Source organism: Atractosteus spatula, chromosome 27 (genome assembly GCF_055471065.1).
Source record: "Atractosteus spatula isolate fAtrSpa1 chromosome 27, fAtrSpa1.hap1, whole genome shotgun sequence".
In the NCBI taxonomy this organism is placed as follows: domain Eukaryota; kingdom Metazoa; phylum Chordata; class Actinopteri; order Semionotiformes; family Lepisosteidae; genus Atractosteus; species Atractosteus spatula.
In genome coordinates, this window is record NC_142732.1 from 7,011,903 (window position 1) to 7,031,890 (window position 19,988).

The following is a 19,988-nucleotide window of genomic DNA, read 5'->3' on the forward strand; positions in this document are numbered from 1 at the left end:
AAACACCATTTAATTTTCATTGCTGGTTTTAAGAAAAATATACACAGAAATCTGTGTTGTTTCCACTTCTGGGTTCTACCTTTTCAGAAGTGGTACACGGTTCTAAAAGGTGCGCTGTAAACCTCAGAACCGCTTCACAGTTCTTCTCTCACTGATCTGTCCCTCCACTGGGGTTAACCTCAAGAGTGCAGTGATTATTGGACTGCTGTAAAGCATCTGGATGGTTTTGGTGGATACCTCATCTCTGTGCGGGCCATAGGTCTGAGCGCCTGCTGGCAGCACTCCTTACTTATTACACTACACAAGATTCATGGAGGAAGAAGGAAACAAAAAAAGATTAGTCCATTAGTGCCACACTTGGAATTGCAGATTCAAGGTCAGGATCCTTTCTAAAAAAAGGTTAGAAACTTTTAAGGAAATTCCTGTTTGAAACCACTAAATGCAAAAACAGTTAAGCTTTACAGGACTTTGTGAGGAGGGGCTTAAATTATTTTGCATGTTTGTGCAGCTTGCATATTGTGGACATTTTCAGCAAACTGCAGCACTGCTGCTGTGCGAGGTCATCTGAATGCTGATTCAAGGTCTTGTGCAAAGAAACCCCCAATCACAACCATAGAGAGATCCTAACAGGCTGGCCATGAGGGTCGTTACAGACACAGGAATGCAGGAGCAGTTGAAAATAAAATAATAAAGCCCTTCCTGATACAAACATCCCACAATGTTTGAAGTCCGTGGGGGCTGCGGTGAAGGGCCATTGTGTCCGCTGACTGATTGTGTTCTGTGCTCATTAACCACCGTGACGCATCAAGAGCAACTAACTGTCAATTTCAGTAGGGTCTGAGTATCACTTTTATCAATGAGGTCACGCTTCAGCTCCAGCCATTCAATTATTGAGCTTAAACAAAGAACAACACAACATGGCACTCTTCATCCAGGAAATAATCGCTGCATTATTTACAACATCCATTATTGGAGCGTTTGCCTTTTTAAATCTTTTCTATCAGAAAGTTAAAGTACTCGCATTTTTCAGTACTTTCAGTTTAGTATGAAAGCTCAGTACGGAGGCATCTTAATTTTAAAATGAATTTAAACAAATTCTGCCTTTTATTCAAGAATTATTATTACAGCCAGGCCACATTTTTTAAATTGATACAAAATGAACACAGTTTGCCAGTTTTTTCAGCTTTATTTATATAAAGAACCGTAGAATTCAATGCAGAGATGCATTACTTCTGGTGTCTGAGAAACAATGTTTTTACCAGTAATTTTTTTAGCAAAGAGCACAAAACAAGAAAAAATTAAGATTCTGCTCTACTCTAACTACACAGCTATCGTTTTGAAAGGATTAAATTAGATTCGGAATAAATTTAGCACTGGCTAAGAGTACCCATTACCAGGGAAATGCAATAGGGCATGAATTTCTACCTTGCAACCTAAAATGCATAAAATATAATTGAAGTTTCTTAACATTTATCTTTTTTAGACAATGTGGAACAAAGATCATTGTTTTCTTTAACAAAGGTATACAGCTGGAAAATAAGCATTTAAAGTAGATACTTGAAATTTATAAAACAAAGCAACAATATCAGCAAATAAAAGCTCACAGCAATGATAAATGCACAAAAAGCAAGACGTATTACTGATTTAAAGAAGTTTTTCAGCTGTGAGCTCCATAAGAAAGTACCTTTTGCATTTCCCCACTTAAAAAAAAACTATTTCTACCGAGAAATCAAAATAAAAATTAGTCAGTTAGATGCAATTCTACTTTGTATTGTCAGCTACAGTCCTCTAAAAAAAGTGTCTATTGGTACAACTCTATTTTTTTTATAAGTTAAGCATTACCTAAACAAAGCCTTAATGCAACTGTAAACAACTGCTTCGTTTCCATGTCAATACCCAACCGATCTGCTGCCTGTACTGAACGTTGAAACAAAGTCACAGAACACTGCATTCAGACAAGCCCATCAACATCCACAGATCAGCAGAAAGAACTCCTCGCAGTCACATGAGGGTGCTTTTCAAAGCTCTTGCACCCCCCTTCTTCCCAAAAAGTATTAAAAAAAAAGAGACCACAGTTGTGGACTTTCCTGGTGTGCTTGATGTGGGGTCATAAGTCCTCAGAAGGGTAAAAACCATGAAGAACTTTTTTTTTTATAAACCCATACTGAACATTTCACTTGACAGTGTTATATGGGGGGACACCACCAGACTGGTCCATAGAACAGCAGGCATGAAGGACAATATTTCAAAGTTTGCAATCTGTACAAAACAACTGGACTCACAGAGGAAATAATATAATTCTCCCACATAAAACGTCAGATCATGTTTATTCTTTGTTACACTAACCAGTGCTTTTCTAGCTCTTAGAACAATGATGTAAATGTGAAAATGCTCTTTTTCAGAAAAAAGGCTTTAATTAGCACCCTCCTGTGCTCGGCCATGCTAAATCCAATCATTTCAGGACAGCTGTACATGCAACAAGTTACTGCTGTTTTCAGCCTCTCTGCAGTCTTCATGTACTGCATATATGGAACAGAACATGTTGCCTTTTTTCAATGCATATTTGGAAGGCTTCTGCCACTTTTTGATTTAATTTCAAGGACAGAAAATAAAAATAAACAACTTAAATTGTGCCAGTAGCAAGAGCGGATGGATACTACCTCCTGCTAAGAAGATGCTAACGCAAGTGTACGATATGTTCAGAAATTCTGGTTAAGAGTCCAAAGCAGAGCAAGTATGGTCTATTAAGACTGTTTCAAATCCTTTTTTTTTTAATTAGACCCTTTTAAACTATTATTAGCATTTACCCATTCTGTTTTTCAAAATATTTTGTTTTTAGTTTCTATTAACTTAAACAAAAAATGTAACAATGTTAACATAGTTAAACTGTAAATATTTTGTGAAGTTGAAAAAAATATTTATCCTAATTCTGGAAAGAATTATTCATTGCTAACACTGCTTGCATTTCAATCTTAGAATTTTCCCATCCTCTGGGATCAATAATTCTGTTATTATTCACAGGTTGTTGAGAAACACTTTTAAAAAATATAGGTTTGAAATGTAAATGTGTAAAACAGTTTATAAACACTACAGTACATATTTACAATAAAATATTAATCAGAAAATAATTTGATTACTCCCAATCACCAAAAGAAAATTATTGGTTGGATCAAATCAGATCCAAGCAGTCATGTGTTCCCAACCTCAATTACACAGAAGGAGGGAAACTGAGCTTTGACTTATTCAGTCTCAGTTGGTTTTACTTAACATTGTTTCTAGGAAAAACAGAAAATCGCAGTCAAGATTTAAAAGCACAACCATCATCTTTAAAGTTTCAAAACCTCGTGTTGTCAGGTAATATTAAATACGAATTAAAACGTTTTTTATTAACTCCTGTCCACATTACACATTTTCTAAAAATGATTTATGCACCTCTGTTATAATCCATTTTAAGGTGAATCACATTTTATCACATTTTTTATCTTTTTAAGGATAAGGTTATCCGGTATCCAGTAAGTAAAGATTAATATTCCAATTTAGGGTCAAGATTTTCACTAAAAGTGATTATTTTTATTATGTAAATCACAGTTTTAAATATGTTTAAACGTTGATTAAGTTGAAAAGTGTTCATTTAAAAATTAACTACTAAAAATGTTTCATCTAATTATAAAGGGGATATACGTTATACTATTTTCTGACTTTTTTTCCAGGGGTCCTTGAAACAAGCTGTATAATTCTAAAATGATCTTAAGCACTAAGATCTAAGAGACAGCGGTGTGATGTTATGATGTTTAATTTAAAAAAACGCAAAACTGCGACGAGAAAGTCACCTCCTTGATTAGATCTTAGGAGAAAAAAGGGAGGCCAATCACCAAGTGAGCGGGCCAGAGACGGGGCTCACAAAATCCTCTTCAACAAGGATACTGAGTGACAGACTGTGCACACCTGAGTGGTGCTTAATTAGGGGAAAAGTGCAGGCGGATATCACCTTGTGCAAAGGTCAACAAGCCTCTGGGAGAAATTTCTAACAACAAAGTCAAATTTAAACTTGAGTACACCTATTCTAATTATTTTTTATATCTAAAAAAATGCTATGTGAATACCCAGCTGACTAATGACATGACACTCTTTGAAAACCCGTTGTATAAGACATATTACATTATTTTTAAAATGACTATTACCGTCTTTTAAATGGGGAGAAGTTACATTTAAAAAAAATCTTCACCACTGACGACCTATTATCGCAACTCGCGGACCCCACGTCAACAGAATGAAGGGACTAATCTTTAAAAATAAAACACGCGTAGTCAATGATTTACAATGTTGCTGAAACAATACCTGAAGCTACGTCTTTGTGCGGCAATTACGTCCATCTGGAAGATGTTCCCATTAAAACGCACATCGCTTTGATTCTAGCTTACTGTACGACCGTACTTTTGAATAACTTTTACCTACCGCTTCTAGATTAAAGCAACTGGAAACATTTTATGTGCAGTAGCGATTAATCGATAGAAATCAACGAGGCACCCCCGGCTCCTTAAGGGTTAAATTATGACATTCTAATAATGTCACTGCGCAACTCGCACAGACACAATAGAACTGGGGACGCTGGCCCTTTAACACTGTTAATCACAGACACCGCACAAAATGACATCAACACAAACACAAACATACCGTCTTTGAGTCTAATTCGTGATGTGGTTGGGCTAAGACTTTATCTACACTGGCTGCGTCCGCAAACGTAACGAACCCAAATCCTCTGAAAAAGAAAGAGCAAGCAGCGTGAAACAGCAGCAGGAACAACATTTCACGAACAATATACAAGAAACGTGCATTACATTTACTGGAAAGCAAAGTATCGCTTGAGACAGCTGCAGCGAAATCAGTATTTTGTGTTCAATACTTTTATTTATTCACCTGCCCCGAAAATTTACTTTTTCGAAGTAGGTAAAACTAATCGGAATATATACATCGTGGACGAAATAATTAATAATTAAAACATGTGAACGTTTCGTGCTTAAAAGAGTTAAAGGGAGGGAAAACAGCAGATTGCTTTGGTAAGCATTCTATTGTAAAAAGTCCCAAGTCAATGTCAAATCACAACATCCCTGCAAAGCACAAATTGAACTGCTTGAAAAAGCGAGAAACGGAGCGATAATGTCAGCAATGTTACCTTATTAAAGCAATAAACATTTTAAGTCGCAACTATAAATACAAAAATGAAAAGTGTAGCAGAACATCTTCTTTACCTGGAGCGTTTTGTAGTGGGATCTCTCATCACCATACATTCTCTGATTTCCCCGAATTTGCTAAAATAGTCTCTAAGGCTATCTGTAAACAAGAAAGGATGGAGATATTTGGTTATTATATAGGTTTTGGCAGACGAGCGTGGTTCCAATTATTTAAAATAACCCGCGATGCACACAGGGGTCGAATAGAGGACTTTAAATGACTGGAAATCAAAATAACCTTGCGCGCACAGAGGTACACAACATTATCCCACATACAGTACACACACACACACCACATCGCAGAACTGGCTCAGGCGGACTCGATCGGCTACAAAATACAACTCAAAAACAAAGCCGAAAATGGGACCAGAAATAAATCGCTCACCTGGTGAGGTCTGCCAGCTGAGGCCGCCGATAAACATTTTACTGTAAGGAGAAAACATAGCAGAAGTGAGTCCAGATGTCAGATCGGCCATTTTGACGTGTAACTACTTACAAAAAGCGAGCTAAACGAAGGCAGAGCAGCGAGAGAGCTCTGTTACTGCTAGCCTAGCGAGCTATCTTCAAAAAAGGGGGGAGGCCCCGTGTGCTGAATATAATCAAACAAAGGTGTAACTAACTGTTTCCGGAAGATAATAATGCTTATGCATTAATTAAAACAAGTGAAGATTTTACATTTTCAATCAAAAAATAAAAGTGCGATTATTATTTCCTTGCTTACCCCGGGTCGTGCTGCGAATCATTTGGGCTTCCAGAGGTGGCTTGGCTCCCGTCTCCCTCCATAGCTAACCCAACTATAGCCAGTAACTAACAAACACACACACAGACACAGCAAAAGCTAAGCGAAGCCCCGCTAAGAGAATATTACTGAGCCGGGAATGCAATCGTCACACGTGGGATCAGCTCAGCCTGGCTCCCTCCCCCCACCCCCCCTCACTCCCTTGACCCACATGGGGCGGAGCTGGAACTCGTCATGTAACCAATCCCTTTGACGTCATTGCTTGAAAACCTCCCCTACGGGGTTGTAACCACGCCCTCTAACGGCCATAACGGTGCTGTTAATTCAATGCTGGGCCAGCAGCATGCACTGCAAGAAACGCCTTTCTTCCGATATCACGGACCGTTTAGTGTTTAAGAAGGAATCTGCGTTCCCAAAAATTTTATTTTTTTTTACTTTCTGTAACTTCTTTGGTAATATATTCCTATTCAATTAATGACACGAAACAGCACTGTTTTTTTATAACACATTGAGGTAAAATTATGAAAGTTACATCATCTAAAATAAATCTTTAATAAGTGTAATAACTTTAGCGTGCATTAGTTTTAGATGCTTTTAACAGTTAAATGAATGGATTTTTTCATATGTCTCAGTTGCAATATTTATTGTGCAGTGCTTTGGAATGATGTACCATGAAAAGGCATTACATTATATAAAAGCTATATTTTATTCAAAGCTACAATTTAGTAACACAGATGCTAAACCCTAATGTTTTTAGCTCTTTAATATATAATCATGTCATTAGCAACAAATATAAACTTGCAACCATCAATATTATAGTATAAACAAAAAGCTTTATTTCAAGGTCATTCCTTGACAGTGTTTGCATTTTTGTACAACTGATTTTGGATTAAGAAATTTCATAAATTGTAATATGTATTTTTTACCAATAGGGAATATGTACAAAGAACTAACTGGCAGGTGCAGTCAAAATGGTTTGGTTAGTAAGAGACTGTACCAAAAACTTGACAACTTTTTGCTATTCTTATTCAGATCCTTTTGCTTGATTCTTGATGCTATTTTTAGATCAGATAGATAACTCCAGTTAGGGCATTCTCTGGTTTTCATTTTGCCTCTGATCTTTCCTTAATTGAACAAGTTATTTGGATAAGAGGTGATAACACCTGTGTTTTTAGGTGTTAGTGAGGTAATCATTCAAAAGTGCCTGTAAAATCTGTAACTATAACCTGTAAAAAGCTGCAAGACAGTGACTTCTGAGGAATGGAGTTGCCTATCCTGGCACAGATGCTAATTTATGGTTTGCTATCGAAACTGTAATGAATAGGAAACACAAAAAGCTGCTGTTTTTTTCCCATTCTGTTCAGGTTTTTGTTTACAGTCCTGCTCAAATTACTTTTATGGAAACGATGGAGAAATATTCAAATGAAACTACTTAAACTAAATTAAGATTCAACCATATGCATTTAAATACAAGCAGTAAAGCAATACACATCATTGTTCATATGGCAAAAACATTTGCATGTATGAGGAACCCTACACTACAACGTCACACAGGTCGGGCTTCACGTTTGTCCTCATGTTATATCCCACATGTGATTAATCCGCCTCACTCAATGAAACGTTACATTATGGTTCCTCTGTTTCACATAAGGGCACAGGACGACACTCCATTACCATTCCACAACCGGGAAACAGCAGCCCTTCAGGAGTGAAGCAACTAAACACGTTTTAATTTCTAATTTCATTTCAGCTTTATTTTTTTCTGTTTAATCAAACTCATTGCGCAAGCATCTCCACTTATCCGGTTCCATGCTAATGTCCTGTCTTTTCTGAAAAGTTTTCAAAATTATGTCTGGAAGGCTTTTACAGAAAACTGAAGAATCAAACTGAAACCCATAAAGCCATTAAGGCCTCTCACTATTTATAAAGAATGCAGATAATTCAAGAGAAAACTAAATTGAATAGCATACCTTTTATTCAGAGTTGTTCTTAACATTTAAAAGGCTAAATAATCATATGCTTTCTACCACCCCATATTTTCAGTAGCCACCTACAGTCAGTATAATGGCACCTTACTTATTATAAATAGACCAAACCTACAAGCAACAAGTTACTATATAATTATTTCTTGCTTCGATTTACATATGTCTATGCTTTAGCATAGGGACCCATTTGTAATGCAAATTGCTGTGAAGTTCAAAATCTACATGAACCAAAACTACCAGTATGTAAGAAGAGGAATGTATTGACATTTCTAAACATGTTGAATTTATTTAGATTGGGAGGTTACTTTTCTCAAAATTTGTGTTCTTTATCCCCCAGCTAAAAGAGAATGGAAAACAGCATTTAGATATGGAATTGTGTCACAAATGCATATTAATATAATTCATATCCCTTTGCATTATTTAATGACCCTGAATTATAAATACAATATATATGATATGATATGATTTGGAGATATGTGTCGAAGCCCTGAGGTTTGTTTTCAGATGCGTAGGCTTTTATCACATTGTATTGTTTGTTTTTTTCTGATGTAATTACAAATTATAAGGTCACATAAATAAATTATTTTAAGGATAACATATGGTTATCCCATCCATCCATTTTCAACCTCTTCTTCCGATTCAGGATCGCGGGGTTACCAAACAATTTGTCTTTATTTCTTGTTTTATCGTATTTTCCTTTCTCACACACTTTTCTTTCATGTATCTCAATTCTTGTACTTTTTAATGTTTGTATGTTTTTGCAGTTTAAAACAGAGAAAGTGATTTCTCAGCAATTCTATGATTTTGACCTCTTAAAATAAAAGCTATTAAGTAATAATAAATAACAATTATATTACATTAATTTAAACAACTTAATATTTTGAAACAAATACTTGGATAATAAACATACAACTACCAAAAATATAGGAAATCAGCTTGGTATAGTGAAAAGGCTGTTTTGACAAACATAGGACAATGTTAGGAAACAAACCTTTAATCCTACTGAATACATTGCACTAAAGAAAAACAAATTAAGCTTTCCATCAAGTACATCAAAATGCCTCTTGGTGGGGGCTATGTAGTAATATGGGCTTGTTTTGCTTCCTTAAATACTACTGACCCTTGTATTGCAGAAGGATCAACAAGTGCAGTAAAATATCAAGAAACTGTGCACTCTCATACTATACATTACCCAGTGCAAAAAGGGACATCAAAATCAGACAGACATTTGTATTCTAGTGGCATAATGACCCTAAGATTTCTGTGAAGTCTACAAAGGAATAACTGCAAAAAAAGGAAAATTACAGCTATAGATAGGCCACCTCAATCTCCACTCTTCAATATCATTAAAGTGGTACTGTATGAACTAACCTGAAGACTGCTATTGCAAAGAATAAACTAAAGCCACAAAATAAATGAACCACCATATCTTTGGAAAGATGCTAGAACCCAATTTTAAAATATTTGTAGAAATAGACTGGGGACGTCCCAAGTGTTTCACCCAGTGAAGGGGCTTATTTGAGCCCAGGCTGAGCTCTATGATCTAAGTATCCTGGGTCAGGTCACTAGCCGTCTCTGGCCGGGATTCCCTAAGTGGCCGAGCACTGCTGAGGGTTAGGGTGGGATTCATCATACAGGGCTCTCTGAGCTCCCACCAACACAACAACCTTGTGAGGGACGTGCCTCTACTCCAGGCAGCACTGAATGTGCTTCCTTTTGATTCTGTCACAGGGACTGTAGCAGCAAGCTGAGATATACAAATCACACAACTGGTGATTCCAAAATCATGTGGGTATAACAAAAATAACTGGCGTTTAAAAAAAACAGACTGGAAACTAAAAAGAATCTAAAGGTATGTATAGTTATATGAAATGTATGTTATATATCCTATATACATTTCAAGAGTAATTGTCTTTTCAAATGCTCTTTTGTCTACAACTATATATATAATTTATTTTTAATAGAATTATTTTCAATTGAATATGTATATTGAATATACTCCCCGGAATTGCATGATCATGCAAACATACGTGATTAAAGATCTGTTTTTAAGTATGCATATTAATTGTGAAGAAGCACATTGCCAGGAGCTAATAGCTTTTTGCTATTCCCATGATATTTAACCATTCTGATCTACAGTTTTTTTCATTTCAATGAAGTTACTCATAATGCTTATCTTGAGTTTGTTTAACAGATTTTTTTCTCTTGTGTACGTGCACGTTGAATTTTGCTAATTCATTAGTTAGTGAAATAATAATGGTCATAATTAAACTGTTACTCTGACTAATAACACATCTAAAGCGTTTTACCATAGTATATTATAGTGTTAATCATACAGCATGTCTCATAAGGGTTTACTTAAACTCTTTCCAGTGTGTAGTGCTTCATAAAAGAGAAGCATTTTGGACAGCTTATGTTATACAAAATAGTGTCCATTGCTTACTCAAAATAGCTCAAGGTTTTTCATATTCCCTTACTGTTATTTACTAAATGTTGAGCAATGTAATAATTAATTACATTTTATAGAGGAACATAAAGCTCAATCACTAAAAAAAGGAAGAAAAAAAATATCCTATTACAAGCCCTAAATATTCATGTTCATTACTCAGTAACTGGAAAAAGCAAGCCTGGTTTTCCATTAAATTTAAAGTAAGTGAGAGCTCAATTAAAGCTGGATGCTCTGTGGATTCTAAGTCATGCTACAGTGATTGCTGTTTATTTCCTAGCCCTCAGTCTGAGGAGGAGAGCTCCATGGCCCAAAGCTGACTCGTCACTCGTTTTTTTTTCCTCCTGGCTTCTGAAGGGAATCTTCGGATCGCAGTTAAACTCAGCGAACGCAGGGCTGTGTCAAGTCAAAGACTAAACAGACCTGACTTAAATCTCCTTGACTGACTGACATGTGGATGCTGCTGTCTCACCTTGTTGACTAGCCTTTCAGAAGCTGTCTCTTTGTTGGTAAACAGAACCCCTGCGTGAGTGCACCTATAGGGCACAATTACTCAGAAAAGTTAACATCTTCTTCTCCCGCCTAAGTCACTTTTACCACCAGCTTTCTTTACTGCCTTCCTAATCCCACTTCTCCTTTTGAAAAGCCCCAGAGTTTTAAAGCTCAGCACAGAAATACATTCCCCTTCTCTTATTAGCAAAAGGAGAGTTTTGGGATTCCAAAACAAATTGCTCTACACTTTATAAAGACGATTGGCAATATATTAGCTTCATTTTAATGATCTTCCTCGTTAGCAGGCCGGATTGTTTGCATTACCCAAAGGCACAGACTTAAAATGTAGCGAATCAAGCTGCATTCACAGGCCTCCAAATAACTCTTAATGAAAAGCATGGTTTCCTTGGTCAAGGGTACTTTCAAGCCTGTTGACCCAATTGCAGAATGCAGGGTCAAGTATAGCAAGTTTGGACCCAAATCTAACAAATGCAAAATTGAAAAGCACGTTAAAAGCAGTGATGTGCATTGCCTTCCAAAGAGAACAAATACATATTATTTTTTCACTGCACACAGCGTCAGTAATGTCTGTATTTTATGTGAATATATATGAGTGCTGTTTACCTGATCAAACGTCAGTGCATTTCTATTTGAAAATTGAGCCTATGAACATTATCGTGATTACACATATAAAATCATCTGTATTACTCAATTTCTAATAAGGATTTTTATCAGACCAACCTGATGTTCCATCTCTGTTATAATTTAAATTATTTTATCCAAACAACACAAAATATATACAGTTTACAGTATTTATTATTCTCAACCTGAATACAAATTTAACAACATATATGCATTTCCATATATACAGTATGCAAAAAAGACAGAAAAGCTTTCTGAAAAATACAGTCCACACATCTACTAATCCATTACAGATTATTTCAGCTGAATATGTCTAAGAAAACTAACCAAAATCTTAGCAGGCGTTAAAATACTACAGTGACAATGGTAATCCAGGTATAAAAATATTTATTTGATTAAATGAAGCATAACCAAAGCCTGTCTTTCCACTTGAAAGCCTTCAATGCTGCCATGGTCTTCCTCACATCATTATGGGTCATTTTGCCAGTGCCACAATCAACCTCAATCCACCCACCTCACACAGAATCACAGCTGCCTTCTTACGTGACACAAAACACACCTTCATTAACAGACTGCAGTGTTCACCTTGTCATCAAAATCAATTGGAATCTTTTTAATGTTTGCTTTTCGGGAGAAAAGTCAATGTGGTTTGTGGGCAATTTGTTGACATTTCATTTGCACACTTTAGTTTGGTTGCTACAATAAACTTTTACAATACTAACCTAATCAAAATAAGGACCATTTGATTATGTGAGAAAGTCAAAGCTAACCTTCGCTCAGTCTCTCCCTGGGTATCACCTGTTTACATTTATTTATATGTTTCCCTAATAAGTGTTAACTCACCAGTCACTGACTGTACTTCAGAGTGAAAAGGATGAGAACAGCAAGAAAGTAACCCTAGAGGACTCCATATTTAAACATGTGTATTAACTTGAATATGACATGAGATTCTGATTCATAAATACATATACACTCAATGTGATATTACTGCTGGGTTAAGCATGAAACAACTTCACAAAGCGAACCAACATTGCAACAGATATATCATCATAATTTTGACAGCTGTTCTGTTTATTTAAATGAAAACATTCAAATCCACAGTTTATGGAATGTTTGTGCATTTCCTTTAATCTGCTCAGCTATCAGTGTTAAGTGAGTGTGTCAGAAATGCTATTAAGCCTTCAAAATAACATGAGAGAGATGCAACTCTTGTACTCTAAAAGCCATGGTTTCCTTCCCAGAAAAGATATGAAACACTGCTCTGCAGCAGCATATTAATGGCATCTAAATACATCCATTAATAACAATGACGTTTATTTGCCTAGATTAAGTGCTGTAAGAAAGTATAGTCTCTTTTTGTTGCAGGTTCTTAAGTCTTTAACATGTAAATAGGCACCTCTTTAAAAAAGAAGGAAATTCAGCAGCAATATTATCGTGTGACAGAGATGTATTTTCAAATGACGCCTGTAGTCACAATGGCATCTGCGTTTGATTAATGAACGGATAAAGTATTTAAAGGAAAGGTTTAATTTTTAATGTCCTACATCTGTTAAATGCCGTGCACAGATCAATATGAGGTCCATTCACTTAGGTAAATGAATGAGACTATCCCCTGTATATAAGTGCATTTCTGATGTGTGCTCCACTCTCTCTGTTGTTAAAAATAGCCCGGTTTCAAATAAATAATTATACAAACATAATCACTGCTAATTAATTTTATTCTTCACTTCACAGTGTTACTATTTAGGAATTTTCAATTCAGACTTTAAAATAGACAGTTACACCCACCTGACATTTTTCTAAAACAACAAGAATATAGCAAATCACAAAACGAGTAAAAACATCCTCAATAACCAAAACTCCAAGACTGAGCTGACCATGGCACAGCCTTCACAAAACAGAGGGAAAAATGGAGTGGTCGCCCAGTTTACCAAGTGCTCCCGAACTCCAGTGTACGAGCTAACTTACAACCGCCCAGGCACAAATACCCATAATCACACTGGGAGATCAGAAAAGAGCAGAGGCAGGATGCAAACGTGAGAGGCTGTTGAACTGTGGAAATCAATCAGGGATTTAAAAGAGGAAGCAATGAGAGTGTGAGAGCTGAGGAGAAAAGAAGGGTGACAGGATAGCTAGGGACATTCCTCTTTCCTGCAGCTGTCACACTAGCCTTCACTGAGAGGAGCTAGATTGAAAAAAGGCTAGTGAATGCCCTGGAATACATTATCTGTGCCAATCTTGGCAGCTGCAATACAATGCATTTTTACACCCCCTGAAATTAAATCTCCCTGGTCTATCAGTTATATGCCAATCTGTAGCTACATACATTCTGCTGGCAAATCTTTAGAAATCAGAAATACACTTCATCTGCTATAAAGTGGTTTAAACATTTCTTTTTACTGCTAATAAAAAAGAAAACGAGAAATTTAACATTCCCTATCAAATTTTGTTTTCCTTTCTAGAGTGTCACAAAATTTCTACTTTCATCAAGCAACTATGACTTATACAAAGTTCTATCTATGAGCCATACATTCTCAGAGAATCTAAAGGCTTTGTCTTTTCATGATAATTGTTTATAACCATTAAAGTGGCAAAGCCTGTCCTAATTAATCAATTAATTAGGAAAAGGTGTTTAGATTTCTCTCATGTACCATGTTTTATTCGCTGCAAGTGGAAGACACTATATGCACAACTCAATATATTAATACTTTTTTGCATTATGACATTGCACTCACAAGGGAATTATTTTTCAAAGTATTATTGTTTTACTTTGGTCGGTGGTGATTAACACACCCGAGTTATTTCAGAAGTTATTTTTGCTAGGATCCCTTGATTAAGAATCTGCCATAACAGAATCAATACAAAAAAATCATACATTATATGACACACAATATATAAAGAAATACACAATGCCTCATTGAAGAATAGAGAGATATCTCAGTCTCTCTAGTCCCTGGTCACTCATCTAAAAACCTCTTATAGGAGAGAGAATACAGAGGTTCACTGTGAAGCCTTTATTTGCAGTACTCAGGAGGTAACTCATTTTACTTTTAAAAACAATATCGATTTCAACTCCACAAAACTCCAGAATTTATCTCAATTTCATTTCCAATTTCAGTAACGCAACAGCATTTCCCTTTCTCCTTCAACAGTTGTATGGTTCACAGGTCTTTCATATTAGGAAAACAGAAAAACACATTTTTAGTATTCCGCTACAAAGAAAAACTTACATGTCCAACTCCTGCTGGCACCCTTCAAAGTTTTTCATTGTTTTTACAAGTTTAACCTGTCTTCTTGATGACACTTCATCAATCTCGCATAGACAGTCCCAATCACTCAGCCCACGACTCAGATACAGACCGCCGTCATGGCAAAGTCCCCAGAATAACATCATATCCCTAATGCTGAAGATCAGGACAGATTGCACATTGCAGGGCTAAGCCAGAGCCTAGGTCCATGGCTGGGTATGGTGGTGGTGGTAAGATTAGATCAGTTTTTTTTCATAGTCATTCATTCATGACACAATAGCCATCCATCCATTTTCTAATTGCTTCTTCTTTGTAGGGGAGTTGGAGCCTATCCCTGCACATAATGGGCACAAAGCAGGGTGCCTGTCCATTGCAGGGCAGACACACAGACAAACACAGACATGCACATATTCACACCTAGGGCCACTTTTCCCAGGAGCCAATTAACCTTTTAATGTTTCTGAATTGTGAGAGGAAACCCACCCAAGCACAAGGGGGACATACAAAGTCCATGCAGATAGCACCCCAGGTATGGAATTGAACCCAGGACCCCAGCACTGTGAGGCAGGAATGCTAACCACTGCACCGCGCTGCTGCCCATGGACACACTATAGTAAAATGTAACTTTTGGAAACTAGGCTTACTGTGAGTTCTCTTACAATAATGACAACACTTTTTTGATTTGAACCATGTTTCATCCACCAGAGGGAAGACGTGGAACACCAGCAGCACTAACTTCACAGTTCTGGCTGGTGTCCCATATACAGACTGTGATGTTCCATTTGTCTCTTTCACATTCAGTAACCAGAGATAAAAATTAAGAATGCCCTAATTCACATGTTTGAGCTGTGTGCCCTTTTTTATTGCAAAGTTCAATGCAGGTAAGAAAATGAATACCACGGGACATGGGTTCATCTATGCCTATCAGTATGATATTAAATACCTGTATTTACTTGTCAGGATGCCCAAATGATTTGATATTATTTGATTATTTTCTTACAAACTGCTTTCTCATGGGCAATATATTTCCTCCTCCTGAAATCAAGAGGAAAACCCTGGGGGGTAGGGGTGTTGCATTGTACTTGCATCAGTGACATGCACTATTCACATTCTGTTCACATGTTTGTGGAAATGTCATGCTGAGAAAGAACATTAAGGAGAAGTTAAGTAAAATAAGGAATTATTTACAATAATTTACAAGAACAACTGTCTACATTAACCCCGAGAGAAAAAAACAAGGCAACACAGAAACAAAAGGTCCATAACATTACTACCATCACCGTTTCAGGTAAAGTAAAGGTGGAGAGCACAACAGAAAAGACTGCACTTGATGGTCTATCAAATATTATCATACACACTTTCCAGGAATACTAATGCAAAACTATTACAGTAGTCAAATTTAGCTCTCCGAAATCTCAGAGAACATGAGCTTTATGCTGCCAAAAACAGGCTAATAAGACTAACAGGAGATTACATTGCACAACATTATCACAAATAGCTTGAGAAGGGCTGTAAAGGCATTAACCAGACAGAGAGTGCAGGAGGGTTAAGAATAGGAAGGAGCAGGGTAAAGCATGCATCATTGATCAGTTGTTTTTTTGGCTTCTCTAGGTTAAGATCTTGATTGTTTATTCTAGTTGCTCTTCTGCTTCTGTCTGATTGTTCTTCCAGGCTCCCAGTGGTCCATTCTATGACCTTGCATTGCTGACTAAGGGAAGGTTAGTCACTGACATGAAGGCTCCTTGATGGCTACTAGGCTTATTACTGAACCTGCCAGGCAGCTGTCTTGAGAATGTCTGACAATATTCGCAATGTGACACTAAATTCCCTACACCTATTTCAAAAACCAGGCATTACTGACAAAGCAGCAATACAGGGCAATCAAAGAGGCGAAAAAAGCAGTCCTACCATTTTGTGATCCTTGGTAAGGCATTAATAAAATGACTGACATCTCCATAAAGTGGATGCAGACATGTCAGACTTCAAAAACTTTTTTTTTTAATTCAGTGCTCGAGCTTGCTGGGGCTTTGCAAGAAAAAAAATCCAGGTGCACCATATTAAGAAATCTATGAAGATTTCTGAGGTTTAGAAGGTGTGCCCCATATTTGCAATGCACTACTTCAGTGAGACTTCTCTTGTTTGGAAAGAAGAATGCTCTTGTCACTGCCTTTATAGAGCTTTTCACTAGACATGTTAGGAGCAATGATATCTTCTCCTAAAATTCTCCCTTCTTATATACAATAACTCCAGCACAGTATGCAAAATAGGATACCTATAGTATTGCTCTCCTCTTCTTCAATGTATAAGGCCTACAAAACACCCGTTTTTGTATCTTCCTTAGGATAAAAAAAATCAATTTGACGGAAAGGAAAAAACTGTGTATTTACTTTGGTCTTATCAAAAATAAAAATAAAAGCATACTGCATTACAAGCCTTCCCCAAGGAGCCCTTGAAGTTTTGCGTCAGCTGTCGTGTGATGTGTACGTACCGAAGAACGACTGTTGCTAATGCTTTAGTGCGATGAGCGTATTGGTGTGCACAGAAAATGAAAACATCCAGTTTAAACACAAGGCGCACATCAAGGCAGGCAAAACAAAAGATGCTGTTAAGATTTCATTCTAATGAACCTTCATCAAAGACCGGCGGCTGCACGCAGTTAAGGCCCATTTTCGCTTATCAGCTGGGAGAAGGGGAACTTCTTGCATTTCTCTCTCCATCTGCCTTTCTCTCTAGAGGGCAAAAGGTGCTTTACTCTAAGCATCATATTAAGGGGTCTCTACAACTGGACAAGTCCAGTTCAGAAATCTACTATGTTATGCCAATGGTTTATCTCAGAAGGTACAGTGGTGCAGTGGTTAGCATTACTACCTTGTAGTGCTGGGGCCCTATGTTTCATTCTGGACCTGGGGTGCACTCCGTGTGGAGTTTGTATGTTCTCCCTGTGTTTGCGTGAGCTTATTCCAGGTGCAGAGGTTTTGTCCCACAGTCCAAAGACATACTGGTAGGTAATTTTGCCTTCTGAAAAAAAAACTGGCCCTAGTGTGACTGTGTGTGCCTGAGTTTGTGTGTCTGCCCTGTGACGGACTAGTGTCCCATCCAGGGTGTACCCCACCTTGTGCTTGTTGCTTGCCAGGATAGGCTCTGGCGACCCTGCGACCCTGAGACCCTGAACTAGATGAAACAGTTAGAAAACGGATGGATAGGATTACATACCAGGTCCTTAGGAATCACATAACATTTATAAAAAAAAATATAAAAAACAAAGCAGTCCGGGACTGCAGTTAAGCAACAGAACTTAGTTACAAGGAAATCTAGAAGCCTCTGTTGCTGCCCAGAAGTGGAGCCATCTGCTCCTGACAGTACCTTTAGAACTACGCTAATTTCAATTAATTGAATAAGAACCTTAAAAAAGTAATTTGCATTTGAAAAATTCTGGCTATTGAGCCCCAACTGAGCTAGCTGCTGACCTCATGGCCACCTCGGACGTGTGCCAATTTGAACAGCTACAGTAGCTCTAGTCTTGCTCACCCCAGTAAATCATTTACATTTTACACTTAAAATTTTACACTTAAATGTGATGACAGCTGACATGTCCGAGGAGACTGACGTGAATCTAAAGACCCTGTCTTGTGCTGGAATTATTTCAAACATTAAATGTTCTTAATTTCATTCTTGAAATGTGGCTCGCTGAATGTTGCATCGTATACAGTGATATAGACTTCCATGACATAGCCTATGCACGACCCATATACCCTGTAAGTTACATTTTAATGTTTAAATATTGTTTATTATATTGTCATTTTAATAGCGTAATAATTGTATTTTTATATTAAACGGTTCTAAAAACATAAACCACTGACCTTTCTCCGTCGTACGACGTCATTCACCAGGAAGCTATGGGAGCAAATTAACGGTTTATTGAAGGTCAATTTCGCTAGAGTTGGTGAGAAATTATTCGTTAAAAAAAGAACTAATGAGAGTAGTGTTTAACAAAGACAGAGCTGGATACAGCGACACCGTTTAACATATATTTAAAATTCACTTAGGAAATTTTCTGTACATGAAAAACCTATAAAGACTTGTTACTGCGTTACACAATGCGTTCATCCCTTGAAACGTTTTTACGCTTTACCTTTTGGGCGTCCGTACTGTACGTCTTCTTTACCAACATCGGCTACTTGTGTGTATTTATGCAAAACTTTTAAAAGTTTTGGTTTTGTGGGATTTCAGTTTAATTGTTCTTTTTTTTTTTTTGCAACGCATAAATCTGTGTAGTGGACACACCAGCAACGGCCGTTACTTTGTTGCCATAGTTACAGGTAAGCTCCACACTGGCCACGCGACCCCGGACTGTCCAGAACACAGCGGGATAAACTCGTGGGAAACTAAAAGCAAACTCAATGCACGGTATGCATTGCAAACCTCGGAATTTTCTGGAATAACTGTAGGTTTTATGGGGGGGGGGGGGGGAAAGAGGGACCGCAGCCTTAAATGTCTTGCAAGTTTACCTTGACTTTTCCTAAGAGATACTTTATCGTCCACTACTGTGGAAATTTGTCTTCGGCTTCTCCCATGAAAGTACGAAAGTATGCCTTTGGAAGGTGTTCAAAGTCTATCCGAGGAGAACTCTGAGCACACACACCGACAGCAGTCTCCTTCTGGAGGAATGGTGCTCGTTTTGGAAGTTACCCCGAGTCTTCAGCCGTCCGAGTTGGTGGTTTTTGTTTTTTTGCAACAGTACCTAATAGCTACAGAGTGCCCCGTTTCAGATGTTACAATTTAATTCTACGAACAAGGGATTTCAGATACTCATCTTGCTTATTCATTATATGATTAATTGTTGAATGACGGTCGGAGATTCGCGCAGAATAAACTCGCTCACCCTTAATTCTTTGCGTAGCTGCAGATGACTCACACTCCTCTGCCGATACATTATGCATTGGCAAATTCAACAGGCGCATAGAATGCCGAAATTGATCAAGGTGGTTATTTTTTCATGAATATATCAGTTTGCTTTCATTGTTGTTTTGCTTTTATAATGTCGAGTACCGATTTCGTGGTTACTCGAATCCGGGCATTGAGAAGCTGGACATCAAGCCCCATCTAGTGTCACGCGTTTGTAATGACTATCTTTGATTAGTTTCAGCAGCTGTTGCGAGACAAATGTCCCCCAACCCTGGTCCGGCGGGTCAGTGAATCTACAAG

At 37.4% G+C, this 19,988-nt stretch overlaps 1 protein-coding gene and 1 long non-coding RNA gene across 24 annotated transcripts in view; both read right to left on the minus strand.

Annotated features, from left to right (window-relative positions):
- Positions 1-6,152, minus strand: part of msi2b (musashi RNA-binding protein 2b) — a 231,443-nt gene extending 225,291 nt beyond the window's left edge. For all 23 annotated transcript variants that reach the window (XM_088907278.1, XM_088907276.1, XM_088907268.1 and 20 more), the window contains exons 1-4: positions 5,953-6,152; positions 5,617-5,657; positions 5,250-5,331; positions 4,675-4,759 (exon numbers count right to left, since the gene is read on the minus strand). In XM_088907278.1, coding sequence (XP_088763404.1) covers positions 4,675-4,759; positions 5,250-5,331; positions 5,617-5,657; positions 5,953-6,014 — 270 coding nt within the window. In that variant the 5' untranslated portion in view covers positions 6,015-6,152. The remainder of the gene's footprint in view (positions 1-4,674; positions 4,760-5,249; positions 5,332-5,616; positions 5,658-5,952) is intronic.
- Positions 6,153-14,579: 8,427 nt separating this feature from the next.
- LOC148814289 (uncharacterized) lies at positions 14,580-19,318 on the minus strand. Its single transcript, XR_016086129.1, has 3 exons — positions 19,292-19,318; positions 18,644-18,677; positions 14,580-14,704 (listed from the first exon to the last, which is right to left on the minus strand). It is a non-coding gene; the product is annotated as an uncharacterized LOC148814289 (long non-coding RNA).
- Positions 19,319-19,988: the final 670 nt, after the last annotated feature.